Source organism: Lynx canadensis, chromosome A3 (assembly GCF_007474595.2).
Source record: "Lynx canadensis isolate LIC74 chromosome A3, mLynCan4.pri.v2, whole genome shotgun sequence".
NCBI classification, from domain to species: Eukaryota; Metazoa; Chordata; class Mammalia; order Carnivora; family Felidae; genus Lynx; species Lynx canadensis.
The window spans coordinates 43358885-43382072 of record NC_044305.1 but is presented as its reverse complement, the minus strand read 5'-3'; the positions used below and the strand labels follow the sequence as shown (position 1 = coordinate 43382072).

The window sequence follows — 23188 nt, the reverse complement described above, 5'->3', positions numbered from 1 at the left end:
GCCTTATGATATTTACTTCACATCATACACAAAAATTAGTCAAAATAAACATTAAGAGCTAAAATTTCAGGGCGCCTGGTGGGGGCTCAGTAGGTTAAGCATTTGACTCTCGATTTCAGCTCAGCTCATGATCTCACCATTTCTGAGTTCATGCCCCGGATCAGGCTCTATGCTGACAGTGTGGAGCCTGCTTGGGATTCTCTCTCTCTCCCTATCTGCCCTTCCCCAACTGGCGCACGTGCCTGCACACACACTCTTTCTCTCTCCCAAAATATGTAAATAAACTTTAAAAGGAAAAAAAAGGCCAAAATTATAAAACTCTTAAAGAAAACATAGGAGAAAGCCTTTATAACCTTCTTATATATTGAATATGACACTAACCGGACAGGGAACAAAAGAAACAACAGATAAAGTGATATTCATCAAAATGTAAAACTTTTATGTATCAAAGGATGCTATCAACAAAGTGAAAACGTAATCTACAGAATGGGAGAAATATTTGCAAATCATGTACCTCATGAAGGGATAATTTCCAGAATAAAGAACTCCTACAAGTCAACAACAAAATAATTCAAAAATAAACAAAGCACAAATAGATATTTCCTCAAAGAAGATGCACAAATGGCCAATCAGCACAAGAACAGATGCTCAATACCACAAAGCAAAAGGGAAATGCAAATCACGAGGTCCACCTCACACCTACTGAGATGGCTACTATCAAGAAAACAGGAAATAACTAAATACTACTCTTGAAACCAATACTGCACTGTATGTTAACTAACTAGAATTTAAATAAAATTTTGAAAAAAATAAATAAGTGCCGGCAAGGATGTGACGAAATTGGAACCTTGCCCATTGTGAGTGGGATATAAAATGGTGCTGCCACTGCAGAAAATGAGAGGACAATTCCTCGAAAAATTAAAGATATTATGATTATGATCCAGCAATTCCACTCCTATGTATACACCCAAAAGAACTAAAAGCAGGAACTCGAACAGATATCTGTACACCTGTATTCACAGCAGCATTACTCTTGACAGCCAAAAAGTGGAAACAACCCATAATCTATCAACTGATGAACAGCTAAACAAAATGTGGCATATACCTACACTGGACTATTATTCAGCCCCAAAAAGGGAGGAAGTTCTGACATATGCTACAACACAGATAAACTCTGAAGATATTATGCTAAGTGACATAAGCCAGTCATAAAACAACAAATATTATAAGGATTCTATTCATGTAAGGTACCTAGAGTATTCACATTCACAGAGACAGAAAGTAGAATACTGGTTACCAGGGGCTGAGGGGCATGGAAAGGAATAGGAAATTAGACTTTAATGGGTAGAATATCAGTTTAGGAAGATGAAAAAATTCTACAGATGGATGTTGCTGATGGCTGCACCATCAACATGAATGTGCTTCATGACACTGAATTGTACACTCAAAAATGGTAATATGGTTAAAATGGCTTTTTTTTTAATTTTTGGAAAATATTTTGTTCTTTATACATACTATCACACATTGGTCTACTGTATAATGACTTATATGTCTTACGTTTGTATTTAATGTTACATAACCAGAATTTTCTTTGGCATGAAAAATAATTCTCATATGTTAAACTTATTTAACATTACAATGATGTATTTTTTAGTGAATATTATATTTCAAAAGATCCATGTCTTTTTTTGGTTCATGTATAATTAACACACAGTGTTATGTTAGTTTCAGGTGTATAATTAATGATTCATCAATATTCAATACCAGAGAAGTGTATTCCTTTTTCTTTCTTTTTTTTTTTAATTTTGATGTAAATTCTAGCTAGTTCACATACAGTGTAATATTGGTTTCAGGAGAATTCAGTGATCCATCACTAACATACAACGCCCAGTACTCATCATAAGTGCCCTCTGTAATACCCATCACCTGTATGGCCCATCTCCCACCCACCTCCCTCCATCAAAATTCAGTTTGTTCTCTATTGTTAAGAGTCTCTTATAGTTTGTTTCTCTCTCTTACTTGTTTTCCCCTTTCCCATATCTGTTTTGTTCTTAAATTCCACCTATGAGTGAAATCACATGGTATCTGTCTTTCTCTGACTTATTTCTCTTAGCATAATACACTCTAGTTTCATCTGCATCATTGCAAATGGCAAGATTTCATTCTGTTTGATCATCAAGTGATATTCCATTATATATATATATACCACATCTTCTTTATCATCTGTTCATGAGTCAATGGACATTTGGGCTCTTTCCATTAATCTGGGAATTGTTGATAGCACTGCTATAAACACTGGGGTGCATGTGCCCCTTTGAATCAGCATTTTTTTATCCTTTGGGTAAATATCTAGTAATGCAATTGCTGAATTATAAGGTAGTTCTTTTTTTAATTTTTTGAGGAACCGCCATACTGTTTTCCAGAGTAGCTGCACCAGTTTGCATTCCCACCAGCAGTGCAAAAGTGTTCCCCTTTGTCCGCATCCTCACAAACATCTGTTGTCGCCAGAGTTGTTAATGTTAGTCATTCTGACTGGTGTAATGAGGTGATATCTCATTGTGGATTTGATTTGTATTTCCCTGATGACGAATGATGTTGAGCATCTTTTCATGTGTCTGTTAGCCATCTGGATGTCTTCTTTGGAAGAGTGTCTATTCACGTCTTCTGCCCACTTCTTCACTGGATTATTTGCTTTTTGGGTGTTGAGTTTGGTAAGTTCTTTCTAGATTTTGGATACTAACCCTTTATCTCATATGTCATTTGCAAAATATCTTCTCCCATTCCATAGGCTGCCTTATAGTTTTATTGATTATTTCTTTCTCTGTGCAGAAGCTTTTCATCTTGATGAGGTCCCAACAGTTCATTTTGCTTCCATATACTTTATTTCTTCTTAATTTCTTGGCTAATCCTTTCATTCTTTAGTAGGATGTTCTTTAACCTCCATGTTAAAATAGTATGTTTATATTTTACCACAAAATTTTTTAATTTAAATTTTAGTTAGTTAGCAGGGGCACCTGGGTGGCTTAGTCAGTTAAGTGTTCAACTCTTGATATTGGTTCAGGTCGTGATTCATGAGATCAAGCCCCATGTCAGGCTCTGCACTGACAGTACAGAGCCTGCTTGGGCTTTTCTCTCTTTCCCTCTCTCTCTGCCCCTCCCCTGCTTGCGCATGCACTCTCTCTCTCACAATAAATAAACATTTTTTAAAGACATACAATGCAGTATTGGTTTCAGGAGTAGAATTCAGTGATTCATCACTCAAATACAACACCCAGTGCTCATCACAAGTACCCTCCTTAGTACCCATCACCCACCTACCATAATTTTTAAAAAACCTTATGATATACACACTCCCAGAGATACCACATATTTTCTATGAGTATGTAGTAAATGTGGATAAACATATTTTTATGAAGTCTGGAAGAAAAGGCATAAATAGTGCCACCTCTGGAAATGAGAGATTATAGTCAAAATCATTGTTAGTATATCTTAAACTTCTAATTTTTAAAAGGATACTGATTTTACATATTATATATAAGAAATTTTTATATGAAAATGGCATATTATGAGCACAGGAGAAAATTTAAAGACAGGAAAAGAACTTCTATAAAAATAACTTCCTACACAGGAATACTATAAAAACTCACTAGTAACAAAATAACATTTCTATATTGGTACTTTCCAGTTAATACACTGCTTGCACAAAATTTAAAAAACAATAATAGGAGATTCTTCCCAAGAGAAAATGAAGGGGGCACAAGCACAACATGAAACAGAAAAAAAAAAAAAAAAAAGAATCCACAGAGCATAAGGCCAGATCTAGTCTGGATTCTGAAATGAAATTTTATAGGACTTGTACTTATCCCCTGAGGGTTTCATGACCCAACAATGACACCACCAACAGTTAATAACAGCCTCTGCCCTCCCTGCAGTCAAACAGTGCTGCAATTCCTGAACAGAGCCACTGCTTGGGGGTATTCTGTGGGCATCCTGCTCCTGCCCGAGCAGAGGAGGGCAGAATGGAAACAAGGCCACAAACTTGTATCTTTTCACTGCACAGAAATTGAGGCTTCTGGGCTCCACTTTCATGCTTAAAAATAGAAAAAGAAATTGACTTCACATTTTATGGAGAGTAGTCAAAGGAATACATTTAATGTGAAGAATCTTAATAGAAGTGCTATTCTTTTTCATTTTGTATTGACAAAAATAAATAAGATGGTGGAACAAAGCAGGCAGAAAAGGCGATTATGAAACCCTTGACCTGCTACCAGCAAGCAGTATGCTGGCGTCCACCTGACACAGCAGCCCCCTCCAGCCCTGGACTGCCACTCTACCTCTGGAGCCGCTGCCGCCCTTCTGACAATTACCTCCATAATTTCCAAGATCAATGAATACCAGGAAACATACTTTTCCAAAAATAAATCCTTTTTTTCCTCGACAAGTTCTGAACACTTAGATTTAGAAATTGTCCTGACGACATGAGCATATGTAAATCAAATTCAACATAAATGTTTTTGGGGCTTTTTATGATTTCTTTTTATAATTAAAGTTGTTTGCATTTGGGGAAAAGGTGGCTGATAGTGAAACATGTGGCTTCATGCTGACTTGAAGAAGGGGACCTAAATCCCTGAAACATGCTTTTTCTGTTGTTTGACATCATCAAACAGAGGTTCTGGTTTTATGTCCAGACTGTGCCCCAGGATCACGCAGAACCAGGGGTGAGTATCATACCCCTTGATGTCTAAATGTCTGATCTCATCCTAGAAACTCAAAGAAACTTGTGCCACGGAATCCCCTCACTGTCCTCCACTGGAGGCAGAAATGGGGTCTTTCTAGTAGTGAACTGTGGGAGGTTAGACTTTACAGTATGTCCTACTGCTCAAACCCTTGTATAAAAGAAATTCAAACATGAATCATTTATAGAGAAGCCTTACTGTGGAAGGCAGAACACCAGAATAGTCAAAAGCATCCAAAGTACATCCAGACTCTCTCAAGGCCTCTCACCTACCTGTTGCACGAGCTCCTAACTGCTTTCCGCACTGCCCCTTCTCCAGCTACACTACAGTCCAGCTCAGCCACCTCACGAACACACACAGATAGATACTCTCAAATTCCAACAACCATCTGGCTTACTGCCTTGGCCAAAAGGCCTCGCACCATTAGGCCTGGGTCACAGTTCTGCCCTCACTGTCCTACCCTCTCCCTGACACCCTCCAAGCTCCGGCCACACTGGCCTTTCTTCCACTGATCACCTCAGAGCTTTGTACCTGCTGCCCCCTCCATCAAGCACATTCTTCTCCCGAGCTTCATGTGCCTGGCTCCCTCTCAGCTCCACCTCCTTCCCTAGCCCTCATACCTAAGGTAGTCCTGACCCCAACAGTATTCTCTATACCTCACCCTGTTTTCTTTATATAATCACAACTTTAAATTATGCTTGTTTTTGTATATTTCTCACTAGAATGCAAGCTCCATGAGGGCACAACATCGGCTCAGTACTGTACTTAATATGCAAGGCCAGCGCAGAGCAGGCACCCTATCAGTATCTGTTACACAGATGGAGGAGTGGGTGGGGTAGGTGAGTGAACAGTTGAATGGGTACATGGATGGATGGACACATGGTGGATAAATAAACAAGCAAACAAACTAACAAATAAATAAGGATGGGTCATTATTTAAAGCATTAACCACTATGCAACCAGTGCCACACCATGCAGTGAGGATTCAAAGGCAGGAAGAGCCTGCTCAGATCAGCCCTGAGGTAAGCATCATGAATGAAGCACTATCTGAAATGGACCTTAAAAGACGGTGGGGGGGACAGCACCAGGTGGAGACAGGGAAGGAGTTCATTTCAAGTGGATGACCAAGAACACAAGCAGGAAAAAAAAAAGAAAAAATCAAAAAATAGTAAGCAATCTGCAGGAAACTAATCCTACAATTTAATGTGAAAAGCTTTTACCATGAACTTAACAAGTAATACATCATAAAATGAACCCCTAACAATGTCCCCTGTGTTTAAAAGTAAATGATTAGCCAACTTCCCACAAAGCCTCAACATTCATGCATTCCATTAAATTGTAATTCTCCCAGCCAAGGCCTGGGTGATGATCACCCTGGGTTTTTATTCAAGTCCCATGAATAAATCAACCAATGAGTAAGCCATGCCTCATACCCAAAAAACCTAGAGAACTATATACCGCTTTTCAAACCAAAACTCTTAAGAGGCAAGCTCATCGAGCCACTGGGCAATCCACACATTGGGTGTGCCTTAAGAAAGAAGTTATTCCACCAGCACATGCCTCAGTGGCACTCGGCAGAGAAGCCCATCATCCATCACTAATGTACTGAGCTGTTGTTCTCTATCAGCTTTTCCCTGACACATTTGCAATTGTGTCAAGAAGGCTCTGGGAATATTTTCATCATCGCTGCGTGTACGGAGGGTAGGGGAGTGAGGAACTGAGGGGACACTGATGAATAAGAGCTGCCTCATATGTGACTTCAATAATCAAGCCCAGCCATCTTGCTTCCTGGCAGCTGCAGGAACACAGGTTGTAAAGTATTTTTAGACACTGCAGCTGAGGGGGGTGGCGGGGGGAGGCAGGGTGGTCCAGAGAGACCAATGCCTGGAGCAGATAAAAATGGCAATGTTCAATTTCCTCTGGTCCAGTAGTTCTCAAACATCAGTGTACTTGAAGAACACACAAAGAACTAGTTAAAAACATAAATATGCTACTCTTCTGCCTTCCACATCTAGACATGCCAGGAACTCTGGTTCAGAAAAGGGGGGGGGGGGCAGGGAGGATGCACCAAGCCTCTGCATTTTAATATGCACCCTGTGCAGCTTGAAGCCCTCAGAAGAACACGACTACCAGCCCGAGTGACTTTGGTGGAAAAAGAGAGTGTGGAATCCCTGCACACAACAGCCCCCAGCCCGCCAGTATCTTCATTTCTTTAGGGCCTTCTGAGAATCTGATGAAAGCCCATTTTTTATTTCTATCTCTTCCACATCATTCTTTTCTCTCCATTAGTAATGCGAATGTTTGAACAAGCCCTTCTACAAAACACCACTGATTTGCCAAACATTTTTCTACAATTATCCAGGACTATGAACCTCCTAATAAATTAGCTAAAAAGCTAAAAATTCCCAATTAAAATCTTGAGTCTGTATAATTAAAGTATTGCTGTTGCTCAAAGTATAAATCCATGGGAGGATAAACTTTACCTCCCCCCCTTGGGAAAAAGAAAAGTTAATCTTTGGCAGGTCAAGTCAGTAAGGTAAGGAGTTTGTGTTTTTAACACATCCACAAATAACATTAGAAGATTAAGATAACTAAGAATCTTCCCAAAATACATACACAGGAACAAATAAATAAAGCCCTTAAACTTCAAATGCACTAAAACATTACTGCCAAGAGAGTTGTTTAACCTAGTTAAAGATTACAAATGTTTTATGTGTCAAAGACAGAAAAGGAGAGGCTCATAGTTTTTAGTTTACCAGCCACATATACTTTTTTAAAGTAGGCTTCATGCCCAGTGCAGAGCCCAACGTGGGACTTGAACCTGAGCTGAGATCAAGAGTCAAACACTTGGGGCACCTGGATATCCGGCTGTCGGTTGAACATCACAGTTCGTGAGCTCAAGCCCCACATCAGGCTCTGTGCTGTCCACATGGAACATGCTTGGGATTCTAACTCTCTGTCTGCCCCTCCCCCGTTCACTCTCTCAAAATAAATAAATAAACTTAAAAAAAAAAACAACCCACCTCTTGAAAGAGTCAAACGCTTAACTAACTGAGCCACACAGGCACCCCTACCAGCCATATTTCACTAGGAGGGAACAAACTCAATTTTTGTAATTTCAGTAACACATGTTATGAATATAAGAAGATAAGATGAAGGCCAATCAATCGATCAATGAACCCTCAAGCAGAGACACAGTCATATACCTCTTGGAAAGGCCTTTTTTTTTTTTAAGTTTATTTATTTATCTCGAGAGACAGAGACAGTGAGCAGGGTAGGGGCAGAGAGACAGGGAGAGAGAAAGAAAATCCCAAGCACCCTTCATGCTGTCACTGCAGAGCCCGACACAGGGCTCGATCTGTCGAACCATGAGACCATGACCTGAGCAGAAACCAAGAGTCAGATGCTTAACTGACTGAGCCACCCAGGTGCCCTGGAAAGGCCTCTTCTTAATTCTACGGTGTACCAACGCAGGACAATCATCTATACGGAAACAAATTAAAGACAAAAGCAACACCTTGCAGCTCCCCAACTAGGAAGAAGCCAGCCTTCTTGGAAACATCTTCAAGGCTCCCAACCTTTCTGTCTGCACGCCCAGGGCAGGGCACCCACACACACATACTGATGGACTCAGTAGAGATTGTGACTGCTGGTGAGCAAAGGGCAGGGCTGAGGGAGGTCAAGAACCCACCCAGCCTCCACACCCAACTCTCTCCCCAGAGGGTTATGCTGCTTTCCTAATTCAGCAAAGTGAGTGTCCACACTGAAAGAAAATCAAGAGCGATCTTTGTAGCCCAAGAGATCTGGCAAAGTGCCAGCCCTGTCCTGTTGGGAGCCTTCTGTGAGGCAGGTGAAGTCCCAGGACTCTGGGTCACCAGCACGCCCACCATGATACCGTGACAAAGATGAACAACAGCAACAACAAAAACTCTGTAATGAAGAAGCTCTGGCTAAGTTTCTGCTTCTGTTTTAGCAACACTTCTGTATAAACAAAGCAGGACTCCTGTCAACATCTGTTTGATAAATCAATGTGACAAAATGAACTAACAACTGGAATAAATGACAGGATCTGGGTACCACTTTGGCAACCAGACTTGGAAGCACACTCCTGTGGCAAGTCAACAAGGTAAGCCTGGTTCAGGTCATGCAAAAATTGAGAGGAAACCAATAGAAACTGGGAACTCAAGCCTTAAAAAAAGAATAAAAAAAGAGAAACCTACATTAAATAAAATTTTTTCTATGAAAACAGACTTACGGACATCAACATAATTCTGTCTTATAGTCAAAATAATTCTCATTAGATTTGAACCTCAAAGTGGAACATGCAGGAATGAAGAGCCCTCCTCTCTGCACCTGCGACAGGCGGCCACCTGTGTCCTAGTCTGTCCGCCATTTCACCTTCTGGCTTCCATAGCTTGTACTACTAAAAAGGGTACCTCGTCTCCGGAAGTACCAATAAAAAGTACCAATAAAACCAAATGGAGCTCTTTGCCCCACCCACCTCTCTACCCTACATATTTCTTTCTGATCCCACAGAAGCCATGCATGTCTGAAGCTAGGCATTCCAAGGTTCCCAGGCATGGGGATGGATACTTGTTGATAAAACAAGTCTTTGGAGAAAGTTATATATGAAATGATGGTGATATTCAGACAAGCAGAAAATTAAAAGCGCTGGTACCATTTTTCACTGGCCAACTTTACCCCAGCAATGTGTCAATACACACGTGAGCTAATTCAAAGATGTGTATTTCAAAGTTCATTTTTTCACCTCCTTCTAGTATTTCAATTAAGTGAGGGTTTCAAGCACACTAAATAAATGAGAATATAAATAATTAATGGCAACACTACGAACTAGGTGGGCTCTGGGCCTCAGGGAAGAGCTCCTTAATTACAAAATATACCTTCCCATCTGCTCACATATACATGCAACCCATCTACATGAGACCCAGGCAAACATCCCCCACTTAAGGGGAAGGGTATTTAATTAAAACAAGAGCAATAATAACCTTCTACCACCAGGAATGGCTCTGTAGGGGGCTGAAATCTCCCAATATCTAGCCACCCATGGAAGAACTCATGCTCTAGCGATCTTTTCTAGGTAATCATCAGCATGTTCCTACCAGAATCATGTTCTTCCGCAAGAAGGCAACAAGGAAAAGAACTTCTGTCTGGTGGTTCTGCTACTGCTTCCATGCCCTGTTCCTTTTGGAAATACATCTTTCAGAGCCACATAAGGCTCTTCTTCCAACTTCTTCTCACAGTCAGAACATACCGTGGGACCCACACAGCAACTTATAAACGCATGGGGCGTGCTGCCAATGTAACCACAGGAAAGCAGGCAGAAGCTGCAGGCCCCGTTCCAAAAGCAAGCAGAGATCTAGTTAAGGCAGGCAAACCACTAGTCACCTGCACTAGCCCGGGCTTCGCTAGCAATAAGTAGCTGCATCACCCATAGAGCTCTGGCACTCATGGAAATAATCTACCTCTAACTGAAGTGCAAGTTTGGAAACAATAACCAAGAATGCCTCCTCCCCTCAGGGTCCTTAAAGGTCAGTGGAAACCTCCAATCCTCTGGGAGTCCTGCCCAACTTGACTGCAAGAGCAGTGGCATTGGCCTTCTGAGAACCTAGGACATTCGCAGACAGCACAGCTCACCCAGCCCATGACACACCCCGGGCTCAGCTTCCAGGACATGGCAGTGAACAAGAACAAGGGAGCCTGAGTTTTAGGAGTGGGGTAGACAGATAAGGAACAAGGAAACAAGCAGATAATAATAGGAGGCCAAGTGCTCTGAAATTAATCATCAGAGCACCGTGACAGAGTAGCCAGCAGGGGCTTACTTGGGATTGAGGGGGTCAGAGGATCACTTCTGAGGAAGGAGGAGACACTGACATTGAGACAAGAGTCAAAGGTAGCAAAGAGCTCAATCTGTTCTCAGAACAGAGAGGCAGTGACAATAGGTAAAGCATAGGGACTCAGAGGCAGATGGCAGCGGAGCAGGGCAGGCAGAGCCACAGAAGTCTGGGCATTCAGGCCATGGTAAGTGACAGGAGGGAACTTAGATTGTAATCTAAATGCATCTGGAAGGCACTGAAGGGCTTCCAGGAGAAGCATGACATGATGGTCTTGTGACACAGCCTACTCTGCCATATAACTACTCTTTATCCCTCTCTCTGTTATTAACCTTCCAGATTTATATTGCCCTAGATCTACCACCAGGAGCAGGAACTGGGTCACAGCACTTCTTTCTCTCCCTCAAGTACCCAGTACACTCTCATGTACTAAAATGACACTGGATGCATAAATACACACGCGCACACACACACACACACACACTGCACATCTGTTCAGATGGTTTAAAGAACCTGTATTTAAAAATAGAAAAATAACCATTTCTCTACAATGTATGTAGTTTTCACTACTAGCTGGGTTATACTGAGAAAATAAAACAGAATTAAAAGCTCAGAATAGAAGTCATACTTATCTATCAGTGAAAAGAATTTCGCTGCAGTATTCCTACCAACACAAAAGCAAACTAGCTATGTGCCCAAAGAGGAACCCCCATCTTACTGAGAATGGAAAGGCAGAGACAAACCATAGGCAAAGGCCGGCATCCACCATCACAACAGCCCTCCATGCCTACTTGCCACCACCTACTGGAGAGTGAAAGACACAGATCTGCGCACTGTTGCAGGGTCTGAGACTCCCAGGCCACTTAACTAGTAAAACAAATGAAATTGATAGAGCACAATTCATGCGTTTGAAAAGAAAGCTCCTGGGGCGCCTGGGTGGCGCAGTCGGTTAAGCGTCCGACTTCAGTCAGGTCACGATCTCGCGGTCCGTGAGTTTGAGCCCCGCGTCAGGCTCTGGGCTGATGGCTCAGAGCCTGGAGCCTGTTTCAGATTCTGTGTCTCCCTCTCTCTCTGCCCCTCCCCCGTTCATGCTCTGTCTCTCTCTGTCCCAAAAATAAATAAACGTTGAAAAAAAAAAAAATTAAAAAAAAAAAAAAAAAAAAAAAAGAAAGCTCCTAAAAGACAGCCTCAGAAATAACTAAAATAAAAGACTTTCTGGGGCACCTGGCTGGCTAATCAGTGGAGCATGAGACTCTTGGTCTTAGGGTTGTGAGTTCAAGTGGCACATTACATGTAGAGATTACTTAAAAATAAAATATTTGAAAAAGGTGGGAGGGCGTCTGACATTTAGAATGAAAAAAAAAAGCTTGACTGAAAATTTTCTTCAAATAGAGTTAAAGCAGAATAATAAATCAGAACTACAAAACAGCAATCAAACCAAACCAGAGAGAGTAGCCAAAGGCAAGAGGAAAACCAGGAGAGAATGGTGCCCCAGAAAATAAGGTTCAAGACCATATCCAGGGGCAAGCGGGCCACAGTGGCAAGAGCTGCTGAGTGGTCATGTCATCAGGGCCTGCCAGCCCCGAATCAGACAATGTGGAGCTCAGGGGGCCTTGGTGGGGGCCTTGGCGGGGGCCTTGGCGGGAGCCTCTGCAGTTTACAGTATACACTGAGCAGGCAGCAAGAAGAAAGGAAATAGAGGCATTTCTCAACTGGAAATACTCAGGAAGGTTTAAAAGCCAAGGGAATCAGATGGATGAGTGAGGGAGACACACTGACTGGACAAGATGACAAAGGGCTTAATGGAGGCTGCTGGGAAGGGAGGAGGTTGGAGAAGGCGCCACAGCCCAGACTAGTCTGGCCCCATCCTATGCAGTCCCATGGGGCCTTACATGTAGAAGGGCCCACCCTTGGCTTAATGCTCTGCTGTCACCATCCTGAAATTCTTTATTATTTTTTTTAACAAGGGGTCCCTCCCTTTCATTCTGCACTAGGCCTCACAAATTACAGAGCTGGTCCTGGCCTAGGAGAGGCACTGGCCTCAGCACTGAGAAGGGCAGTTCTGCCCTTCTTCTCTGTGGCTTCTTTCTCTGTGAAACAGAAAGACAGCCACCTCCTATGAACAAGCAAGAGAGCAGACAAGGAGGAAAAGGTTAATATTCCATGTAGGGTGAAGAAACTTGGTAGACTTCATCTTAACCCAATGATCAAGGGTAACATCACCTATACCAAGACAAATCAGTCTCGTACTTCCTTATGATGCACTGAGAAGGGCACATCACTTTTGTGCTATTTGCTATTCCTGTCAAATACATAACCTCAATGTAAACAGAGAAAGCCCAAATTGAGGAATATTCTACAAAACAGCATACCAGTACTCTTTTTTTTTTTAATTTTTTTTGAAACGTTTATTTATTTTGGAGACAGAGAGAGACAGAGCATGAACGGGGGAGGGTCAGAGACAGAGGAAGACACAGAATCTGAAGCAGGCTGCAGGCTCTGAGCTGTCAGCACAGAGCCCGACGCGGGGCTCAAACCCACAGACCGCGAGATCATGACCTGAGCCGAAGTCAGACGTTTAACCAATTGAGCCACCCAGGCGCCCCAGCATACCAGTACTCTTAAAAATTGTCAAGGTTATGAAAGACAAGGAAAGGCTAAGGAACTGTCCCAGATTAGAGAAGAGAAATGACAATTAAGTGCAATGTGGCATCACCCTGAAATAGAAAAAGGACATTAGAGGGAAAAAAAACCTAGTGAAATTTAAATAAGGTGTGTAGTGTAATTAATGGTATTATATCAATTTTAATCTCAATGTTCAATCAGTGGACATGATTATGTAAGACAGTAAAATTAGTGCAAACTGGGTAAAGTATACATGGGAAATGTGACACTTTTCTTTACATCTCAAATTATTCCAAAATAAACTTTAAATTTTCACGTAGATTTTTCATTTGTGATTTTCTTTAATGTTATCAGTAATTCCAGGAACCTTGATTATCACCTTTGAAGTCCAGCACTACCACGTCAGACGTGTTCCTGCTTCTCTATCAATCCAAAGAATCAGTAACAAAAAAGAACGGTTATGTTCCCCTTAAAAATTATAACTTTGACCTAAGAAAAAAAGACAACAGCTAAACTATTTTTAAAAAATCATTCATGGGTAAACTGCTTATTTTTTTTTTTAGTTTAAATACACTGAATAAGAATATAAAAATTAAAAATAAACCATGGCCCCCTCCAATGCACAGGAACCACAGACATTTTTCTCCAAAAAAGGCTGGGAGGTGGCAAGCATTCAGAGACTACTAGATATCTCTTCAAAAACAATGTCCAGTGACCTCAGATTTTAGGCAATAATTTTCTGCTTTCTGATTTTCTTTTTTTTTTTTCTTTTTTTTTTTAATTTTTTTTTTTTAACGTTTATTTATTTTTGGGACAGAGAGAGACAGAGCATGAACGGGGGAGGGGCAGAGAGAGAGGGAGACACAGAATCGGAAACAGGCTCCAGGCTCTGAGCCATCAGCCCAGAGCCTGACGCGGGGCTCGAACTCACGGACCGCGAGATCGTGACCTGGCTGAAGTCGGACGCTTAACCGACTGCGCCACCCAGGCGCCCCTGCTTTCTGATTTTCAAAACCGGGTTTGAATCCTAGTTCTGCCTCTTAGCAGCCATGTGACCTTAAGCTGCTGCTTAAGCTTTGTGCTGCAACTTCCTCAACATACCCAATGATAAAGATTAAATTACTTAACACATTAAAAAAAAAAAAAACTGAGAACAATACTGGCATATGGGAAATTATATTGGGAGAGGCAGGGATGAAATTAGGAGGACACCAGATTTTGGCCTGGATGACAAGATAAATGGTAGACAGAAGGAACATTCTGATGGTGGGGCGGCAGGAGTTTAGTTTTAGTTTTCTGCATTTGAGAGGACCATCAGCTGCAATCTGTGAACGGACCCAAGCCAGTTTGATTTTGCGTAACTATTAGGTTCTTCTTGGTTGATAACAATAAGGACCCAAAATGGATGAGAGTCTGCTATTCTATAGACTAGTATCAGGTTATACTAATGGCAAATCTCAGATCAACTTCTGCTATTCCGCAGTCTTTGATATTTAAGATAAGAATTTATTAGCAAACAGGCCCAAAATAATTCACACAAACTGTTTTGTAAGGCTTACAGAGCCTTAGTACTCTGTCCCAGTGGCTGGACTGGGGACTATGTAGGTTTCAGACACTGTTCATGAAGATTCAGGCTATGGCAGCTCAGTTGGTTAAGCGTCCAACTCTTGGTTTTGGCTCAGGTCATGATCTCAGGGTTCGTGGTATCGAGCACCACATCAGGTTCCCCACAGACAGTGCAGAGCCTGCTGGGGACTCTCTCTCTCTCCCTCTCTCTCTCTGCCCCTCCCCACTTGCATGCGCACATGCACTCTCTCTCTCTCAAAATAAATAAATAAACATAAAAGAAAAAGATTCACACTATGGGCTCTGTCATTTCTCACACTGTATTCTTGTGAAGAGAGTATCTCAAAAGTATTTTATTCAATAAATACCAATGAAAAAAACATTATAACTTTAAACAGGTGACATACAGCTTTAAATTTATATAATACTTCTCCCACCTACTGCATCATTCCACTTCATAGCTTTCTAGCAAGGGAGGGAGAGACAAGGGGAAGAAAGAAATGTCCCTTCAGTTCTCATTCCTCTGCCCACTTGAAGGCTAAGTGGGCACATGAATTAAAGCCTTAAGAAGTGTTAAGCATCTATAAGAACCATTCAGGTTGCAAGAACTATCACAGATTTCCTTTCTCTATTTTTTTTTTTTTTTAATTTTTTTTTTCAACGTTTATTTATTTTTGGGACAGAGAGAGACAGAGCATGAACGGGGGAGGGGCAGAGAGAGAGGGAGACACAGAATCGGAAACAGGCTCCAGGCTCCGAGCCATCAGCCCAGAGCCTGACGCGGGGCTCGAACTCCCGGACCGCGAGATCGTGACCTGGCTGAAGTCGGACGCTTAACCAACTGCGCCACCCAGGCGCCCTCCTTTCTCTATTTTAATTAAAAATTTTCCTTGAAGCTTAGAGAGAGCTGGCAGCAAATCCTGATGAGACAGTACTTTAGAAATATGAGGATTGGGGCGCCTGGGTGGCGCAGTCGGTTAAGCGTCCGACTTCAGCCAGGTCACGATCTCGCGGTCCGTGAGTTCGAGCCCCGCGTCGGGCTCTGGGCTGATGGCTCAGAGCCTGGAGCCTGTTTCCGATTCTGTGTCTCCCTCTCTCTCTGCCCCTCCCCCGTTCATGCTCTGTCTCTCTCTGTCCCCCCAAAAATAAATAAACGTTGAGAAATATGAGGATTTACAAACAACCTCAGGTGACACATGTACCGACACCTGGGACAAAACCCACTCCAGGAAACCATTCCGAACTGGTGAACAGGCCAGTCCAGGGCTCAGTGGAGTTATGCCACTACTCTGCTGCCACCCAGTGGCGTGTAGGCACCAACGCACCTCACGGGGAAAGGAGCCCAGAGGAAGAGCTTGGCTCTTGTAAAGGACATGTTCCCTGGAACACAAAGTCAAGGGAGAAGTGCTGTCGAGCCTACCACAGCACCAAGGACATGCAGTGTAAACAGATGCATTCTTGGGAAGGGATGCATTAAAATAGGTATCAGGTTACTACAGTGAAGTCCTTACTCCACCTCAGACTGAGAACTGCTCCAGGGATTCCAGTGAAACCAAAGCCAGAAGACAGACCCAAGAGAATCCAGGCTTACCTGCTTTGGGTCAGAGGCAGCAGCGCCAGGTGCTGGGGACTCCAATTCTACAGTCACAGGCCCATCATTCTGAATGTGGACTTGCATGTAGGCACCAAACTTGCCATCTGAAAGAGCAATGCAAACAGTTATGAGAGAGGGAAGCCCCAGGTTACTCCTATCTAAAAAGCCACCCAGATCAATGGGATCAGAAACGGGAGGAATACGACTAGACAGTAACCATGGGGAAAGGTGATCAACTCCAAAAATAGGGAGGGAAATGCAAAATTAAACAGCAGGGGTGCCACTGCATGCCCTACAGACTTGGCAAGAATGAAAAGATCTGAGAACACCAGGGTGGGGACATGTGGGCTTACGGGACTATAAAATAGCGGGAAGGTAAATTGGTTTAACCACTTTGGAGGGCATGGTGGTGCTTGAAGAAACTCTACAAGTCTGGAATTCCCCCCTGAAGAGTCTACTCAGAAACTCTTATACAAAAGGAATGTTTAAGGGTGTTTGTTATGGCAGTGTTTATAACAGAAAAAGTGGACACAATCTGCCCCTCATTGAGGGATAAATGCATAAACTCTACTTTAATTCCTCAGTGGAATACTGTGTGGCAGCCATATCCATTATTTAATTAAATAATAATTAAGTTATTTATTATAAATATTAATAAATTATATATATAATATATACATACATATTATATATATATATATATATATATATATATATCCAAAAAAATGTGAGCAGGAAAGGTGAATGCCAAACACAGGACAGGAGCCACATTCATACTGAAGAGAAGGCAGGGGATGGTGGGATTTGAGAAAGACAGACCTCAGATAAATATGACTAACTTGGTAGTGAGTACACTAGTATCTACTTTCTGCATGCTTCATAATTTAAAATTTTCAAACAAATTAAATAGAAAAGGAAAAAGATAAGGTGAGGAGGGAGGTCCTGCTTCCTCACTGTTGGAACCATTCAGCTCCCTAGGACTCATTTCAAAATGGCTATGGGCTGCCCCAGAAAAGAGCACCTCTCTATGTCCTATTTCAAACCTTCTAACACTCAAACCCACTCAATTGTGTCTATCAATCCCCAAATGCTAAATTACACTTATAAAGAAAGCCAAGGGGTGGCTGGATGGCTTAGTCGGTTGAGCATCAGACTCTTGTTCTTGACTCAGGTTAGGTTTCATGGTTTGTGAGATCAAGCCCTGCATCAGGCTCAGCACTACCAAAGCAAGCCTGCTTGGGATTCTCTCTCTCTCTCCCTCTGCCCCTCCTCACCTCAGTCTCTCTCAAAATAAATAAATAAACTTAAAAAAAAAAAGCCAAGAATATGCCTTGAGAGATGATGCCATGGAATATCAGAATGTCAACTCCACACATCCAAGTACCAATGTTAAGCCCTGGGCCTAAACACTGTTAATGACACATACGGATGCTTACTCAAAGTAACACACTGGTCATGACAATTTCTCTCTAGTAAATCCAAAGTAAGAGAAGAGCTGGGTCCTTGGGGCACCTGGGTGGTTCAGTCAGTTAAGCATCTGACTCTTGATTTCAGCTCAGATCATGATCTCACAGTTTGTGAGTTCCAGCCATGAGATGGGGGTCTATGCTGACATCATGGGACCTACTTGGGATTCTCTCTCTCTCTCTCTGCCCCTCCCCTGCTCGTGCATGATTCTCTCTCCCTCTCTCTCTTCTCTGTCTCTCAACATAATCAAAACTAAAAACATTTAAAAAAGAAAGAAAGAAAAGAGTTGGGTCCAGAGTGAAATAGAAGTCCTCAGAAACTGAGAACCATCAGGAACTCTTCTGCTGCCACCCACCATTAAGGAGCAAAGAGAGCATATGAGATCCAGTCCACATTTGAAAATCGCTCACCGCTTTTCACTCATAGCAACCCTGTGCCAGGCATGGCGCTAGAGATCAAAGACTCAGCTCAAAGGCACAGATAGCCCTGGCGCTCATGAACCCTGTGGTCTAGTATGGAAGACAGTTGGGCACATTGTGGTGACAATGCAGCATGGCAGAGACCTTGAGGGATTCTGGCTCTGCAGGCCAGAGGAGGGTCCAAATCCCCCTTGGGGGATTCTTGGATGAGGCTTCACAAGGTCCAGGACTTGAAGGACAACAAAGACCCAGGCTGGAAGAGGACAGGCCCCGCCCCAACAAGTTCTGAGTCCTGGGGCAACTTTCCTGACCTCCCAATGGCTCAGTTTCTTGCCTGTATCACAGGGATGCTAACAAGAGGGACTAAATCACAGGGAAAATGTAATGAAACAGTGCATGCAAGTGCTTAGGACAGCGGCTCACATATGGTGTGTGCAAAACCAGCATTTGCTCCTGTTATTATAAGAAGTCGTGTTTGAGAGGCTCCACACAACCAGAACCATGCTTCCCTGTGCCCTGCCAGGTATGCCTTGAATAAAGAATACCACGGTCACATACTTTTGGAAAACCACATTTGTTTGAACTCTCCCTTAGAGAATCACAAAGCACAGCAGCAAGTAATAGGCTGTCAAGACATCCTTGAGTAGAGAAATCTGTTTCGTTTCTTTACCCTGATGGTTCCCAAACTCCCCTAGGCAAGGAGCTCTATTTTCACACAAAACATCCTTTAGAGGGCAAACGACCCTCTGGGAGAGGTCGAGGAAAAGAAAAGCACCAAATGGACACACTAACTCAGGGCAGGCCAGCTTGGAGCCTTTCTGGCTCCTTTCCTTCCTGGAGAGCAGCTATGCTCTCAGGTCCTGGGGTCCCTCCAGTACCAGACCCACCATTGCATGAGGAGATCTCTGTGAGCATTTGCTCCTACCACAACTACACAATTTTCATCTCTGATTCTTTCCCCTGGTATCACTCCCTCCAAAGATCCTTACCCTCATGGAGGGTCTTAGCAAAATGGGCACACCAATGTTTTCTTCAACGTACAGACAGCAGCATTAAAAAATACATTAGAAGCACCCACGTTGTTCACAACTTTTACAGGCAAGATTAACTTAGTTCCTACTGGGTAGCCCAATGTGCTCAAACAATGGTGACTTTTCTTGAACTCCTATCAGATTCAAGTGGCCATTCAAATCTACAGAGCGTTTGTTTTATCCATGTCAGACTAGCAAAAAAGACATCAGCTGGGAAGGAAATCATGTGTTTAATTGCATGCTAAAATTATGGCTACAATTAGTAGCAAATTTCAGCCGCTGCACTCCTCAGGGAAGCTGAAGGCAGACTCAGGAGGAAAGGAATTATTTCCGACCTTGAATTTCTGTTGCCAGGATTACAGCATATGCTTCACCGTGTTTATCATTCCAAGTAGTGAGAAATTTATCTTCTTTTCCTGTTTTTCTTCAGTTATGAACAGAACTATTATCTGAACTTCCATTTGTACAGACAATAAATCCAAAGACATGTTTTAAGAGGTCTTAACATGGGTACATTTTTTACAGTTCAGATCAAAGAGTAAAGCCCCATGAAAAATTATACTGGCCAGGGGAAATAAAAACATTTTTAAAAAATAATCTTAAAAGACAGCAACAAATCTGCAAAACTACATCTGGGCTCCAGTGGTGATATGATCAAGTCGTCCTTAAATATAAGTCCCAGGGTTCTATCAAGAGCTGGAGGAGAAGCACGTGTCAGGCATGTTTGTGCCACATGCTCCAGCTGGAAAACTCCCAGCTATGAGCCCCAAACCTGCTGTGACCTGGTTTCCAGCAGCCACTATCCAAGGGCCTTACCAGCTCCAAACCAATGCGCCCCGTTAATGTGCAAAGGCTGACATCCCTCCCTTTCAACAATGCTTGACTGACAGTCACCACTCCCCGAGAAGCCCTGCCCTGCCTCTCCGTGCCCGTTTGTTCAAGGATGATAGCAGGACAGTCACCACAAGGAAGATGCATGTTAGTACAGGCATGGCCTGGGTCCACAGCCAGGCAGTCAGAGTACAGGAAATCTGAGTCTCTGTTACTACCGTCATTCCCACCACTCTCCATGGTAGAATATGGACAAATGGGGGCAGGGAGAGTGCAGGGGGCAAGAAAACCACACCGAAAGAACATGCTACTGAAGAAAAATGGAGAACAAAAGGCATGATGGTCATTTCTTAGCCTGGCTGGGAGCAAGCCCACTCATTCTGCTTTCCAGAGCCAGCCTGCAATGGCCAAGATCAGGCTAGGACTCAGCCTACCTCTAGGGACCAGCCTACCTTTGGGCCAGCCCATCTAAGTACATCCCCAAAGGCAGCTCCCTCTGTCACTAAGGCAAAGTCCTCACCACCAAGGCTACCTCTTTGTTCTACCTTAAGCTATTCAGAGCCTGGGCAGGCACAGAAGAGGGTTTTTTTTTTTTTAATGTTTATTTATTTTTGACAGAGAGAGACAGAGCATGAACAGAGGAGGAGCAGAGAGAGAGAGAGAGAGAGAGAGAGAGAGAGAGAGACAGAATCCAAAGCAGGCTCCAGGCTCTGAGCTGTCAGCAGACAGCCTGACACGGGGCTTGAACTCACAGACCGCGAGATTATGACCTGAGCCAAAGTTGGACGCTCAACCGAGCCACCCAGGCACCCCAGAAGAGGGTTATTGATGGGGGACCCAACATCGGGTGCATAGGCTGGGAACCAAGAAATCAAGAAAATGTGTGGAAGTGAGGTACTCAAAATAAGCATGTGGCAAGGCGAGGGCCACTGCAGCTAAAGGAGTGTGGTCTAGACCCACAGGCTTGCATCACACCTGGAGCCCAGAGGAGTGTGACCCTGGTGGGCCACAGGTACTATGACAGCTCTGTCCACCAGCATAGAACTGCTTCTCTAGAGTGCTCCTGGCCCTATATCCCCAGAGGGCTCAGCCAATTCAGGGTGCCACCAGTAGGGCACGGATTCCCAGGTGGGCTGATCTGGCTCAAGGGAGCCTGTAAAGCAGAGGCATGGGCTCTGGGAGCCATCAGCAAAGACCAGCAGCTCCAGCAATGGCACTTCCTAAATGACTTAGCTGGGAAATTATTCAGTTATCAGAGAAAGAGTACATGGCAGGCCCTGTCAGCCAAGTTTCTCTGAGAATGAGAGCCAAGCCTAGGTCGACAGCATTAGAACCACTGTCAGATTCCATTCCATGTCCAGGCCCATGGAGGGAACCCAAACAGCGATCTCTGGAACTTGTGGCTTCTCCTCAGACTCAGTGCCCCTTACCAGTGGTCTCTGCTTATCTGTGCTTATCTCTGTTGTGGTTCAATCCACTCAAGAGAAATACCACCTCTGAGCAGCAGATGTCTCAGGTGTGGGATTCCATGGCCAGAGAAAATGGGGAACAAGTCCCGTGGCCCAGGATGGAAAGTGCCTACTCCCAGGAGTCAGGGTACCTGTCACCAAAGGGGGCCAGCCCAATTCCAAACCAAAGAGCTGGAAACAGGGGCTTCCAGGGGAAATGGCCTACAATTAATCTCTCACTAGGATATTAAACTCTCATCTGAGCTAAAGTTCTGAAGTCAGATTCAAGGCAATTGTTATAGCCCTCCTTGCATTACAAGGAAGCTCAAGGCAAAGTTTTCTCTGACCATCTCTGAGCTCTACTGGGGTCCCAGGCATCATTCTATCTGGGATAACTGCATGGAAGGCGACCAGGTCTCCACACTGAGGCACCAGTGAGCCTGTGTGGGGACAATGTAATGTCTGAGGCCCCAGCGGACCTACATGGGCCTTGTGCAATGCCTGTGCAGACCTACTGAAAGAGCCTGATCCCACGGGGCAAGGACACCCTTCCACCACCATATCGTCACTCAGGGGCTCCCATGAGGCTCGGCCAGTTAACGTGTCTGACTCTTGGTTTCAACTCAGGTCATGATGTTACGGTTTGAGGGTTCAAGCCCCACATCAGGCCCTGTGTTGATAGTTCAGCCTGCTTGGGATTCACTCTCTCTCTCCCTCTCTCTGCCCCTCCCCTGCTCATTCTCTCTCTCTCTCTCTCTCTCTCTCAAAATAAATAAACATTAAAAAAAAAAAAAGTCTGTCCAGCAAACAATCCCTTAAAGCAAGGTCAAAGAACAAATAACAAAATGGATGAAAAATATCTACAACTCACAACATATATTAAAAGCTCACAGAAATAGGGATGCCTGAGTGCCTCAATTGGTTAAGCATCCAACATTGGCTCAGGTCATGATCTCATGGTTTGTGGATTTGAGCCCTGAGTGAAGCTCTGTACTGACAGCTCAGAGCCTGGAGCCTGCTTTGGATCCTGTGTCTCCCTCTCTTCCTGTCACTCCCACACTCGTGCTCTGTCTCTCTGTCTCTCACAAATAAATGTTTAAAAAAAAAAGGAGCGGGGGGCAAGATGGCAGAACAGCATGTAAGTTTTTTTGCATCTCTCGTCTTTGAAATGCAGCCAGGTCAACACTAAACCATCTTGCACACCTTGAAAACTGATTTGAGGATTAACACAACAATTAGCACAACCTGAACCACAGAAATCAGCAGGTACATGGCATGGAGAGGTGAACTGGGGGATAGAGAAGCTGCGGAGGGCAGGGAACTATTTCTGCTTGTGGAGAGAGGACAGAGACGGGGTGGAGGGGGGAGGAAAGTACGGGAAAGCACCCCCACCTCCATAAGCAGTTGGAGAGGAAAGGAAAAGTATGCAAGGGACTGAACAACAAAGAGAGGAAGGCGAAAGGGAGGGTTTAAATTCCATTAAGACTCTATAAACAGGGGGAGTGCAGAGTCTGAAACTCCACAGCTTGATAACTGGCGTTGCTCTAGTGGGAAGGGCGAATTCCCAAGAGCAGAGAGCGAGGTCCAAGGGGTCCTCGGGCCACAGAGGGAGAGGCTGT

General features: G+C 43.6%; 1 protein-coding gene across 2 annotated transcripts in view; it reads right to left on the bottom strand.

Moving 5' to 3' along the window:
* The window catches only part of DTD1 (D-aminoacyl-tRNA deacylase 1), a 196269-nt gene that overhangs the window by 148119 nt on the left and 24962 nt on the right, over positions 1 to 23188 (bottom strand). For both annotated transcript variants that reach the window (XR_003967702.1, XM_030310175.2), the window contains exon 4: positions 16371 to 16477. Coding sequence is in view for 1 of the 2 variants with exons in the window: in XM_030310175.2 (XP_030166035.1) it covers positions 16371 to 16477 (107 nt within the window). In the remaining variant the exon portion in view is untranslated. The remainder of the gene's footprint in view (positions 1 to 16370; positions 16478 to 23188) is intronic.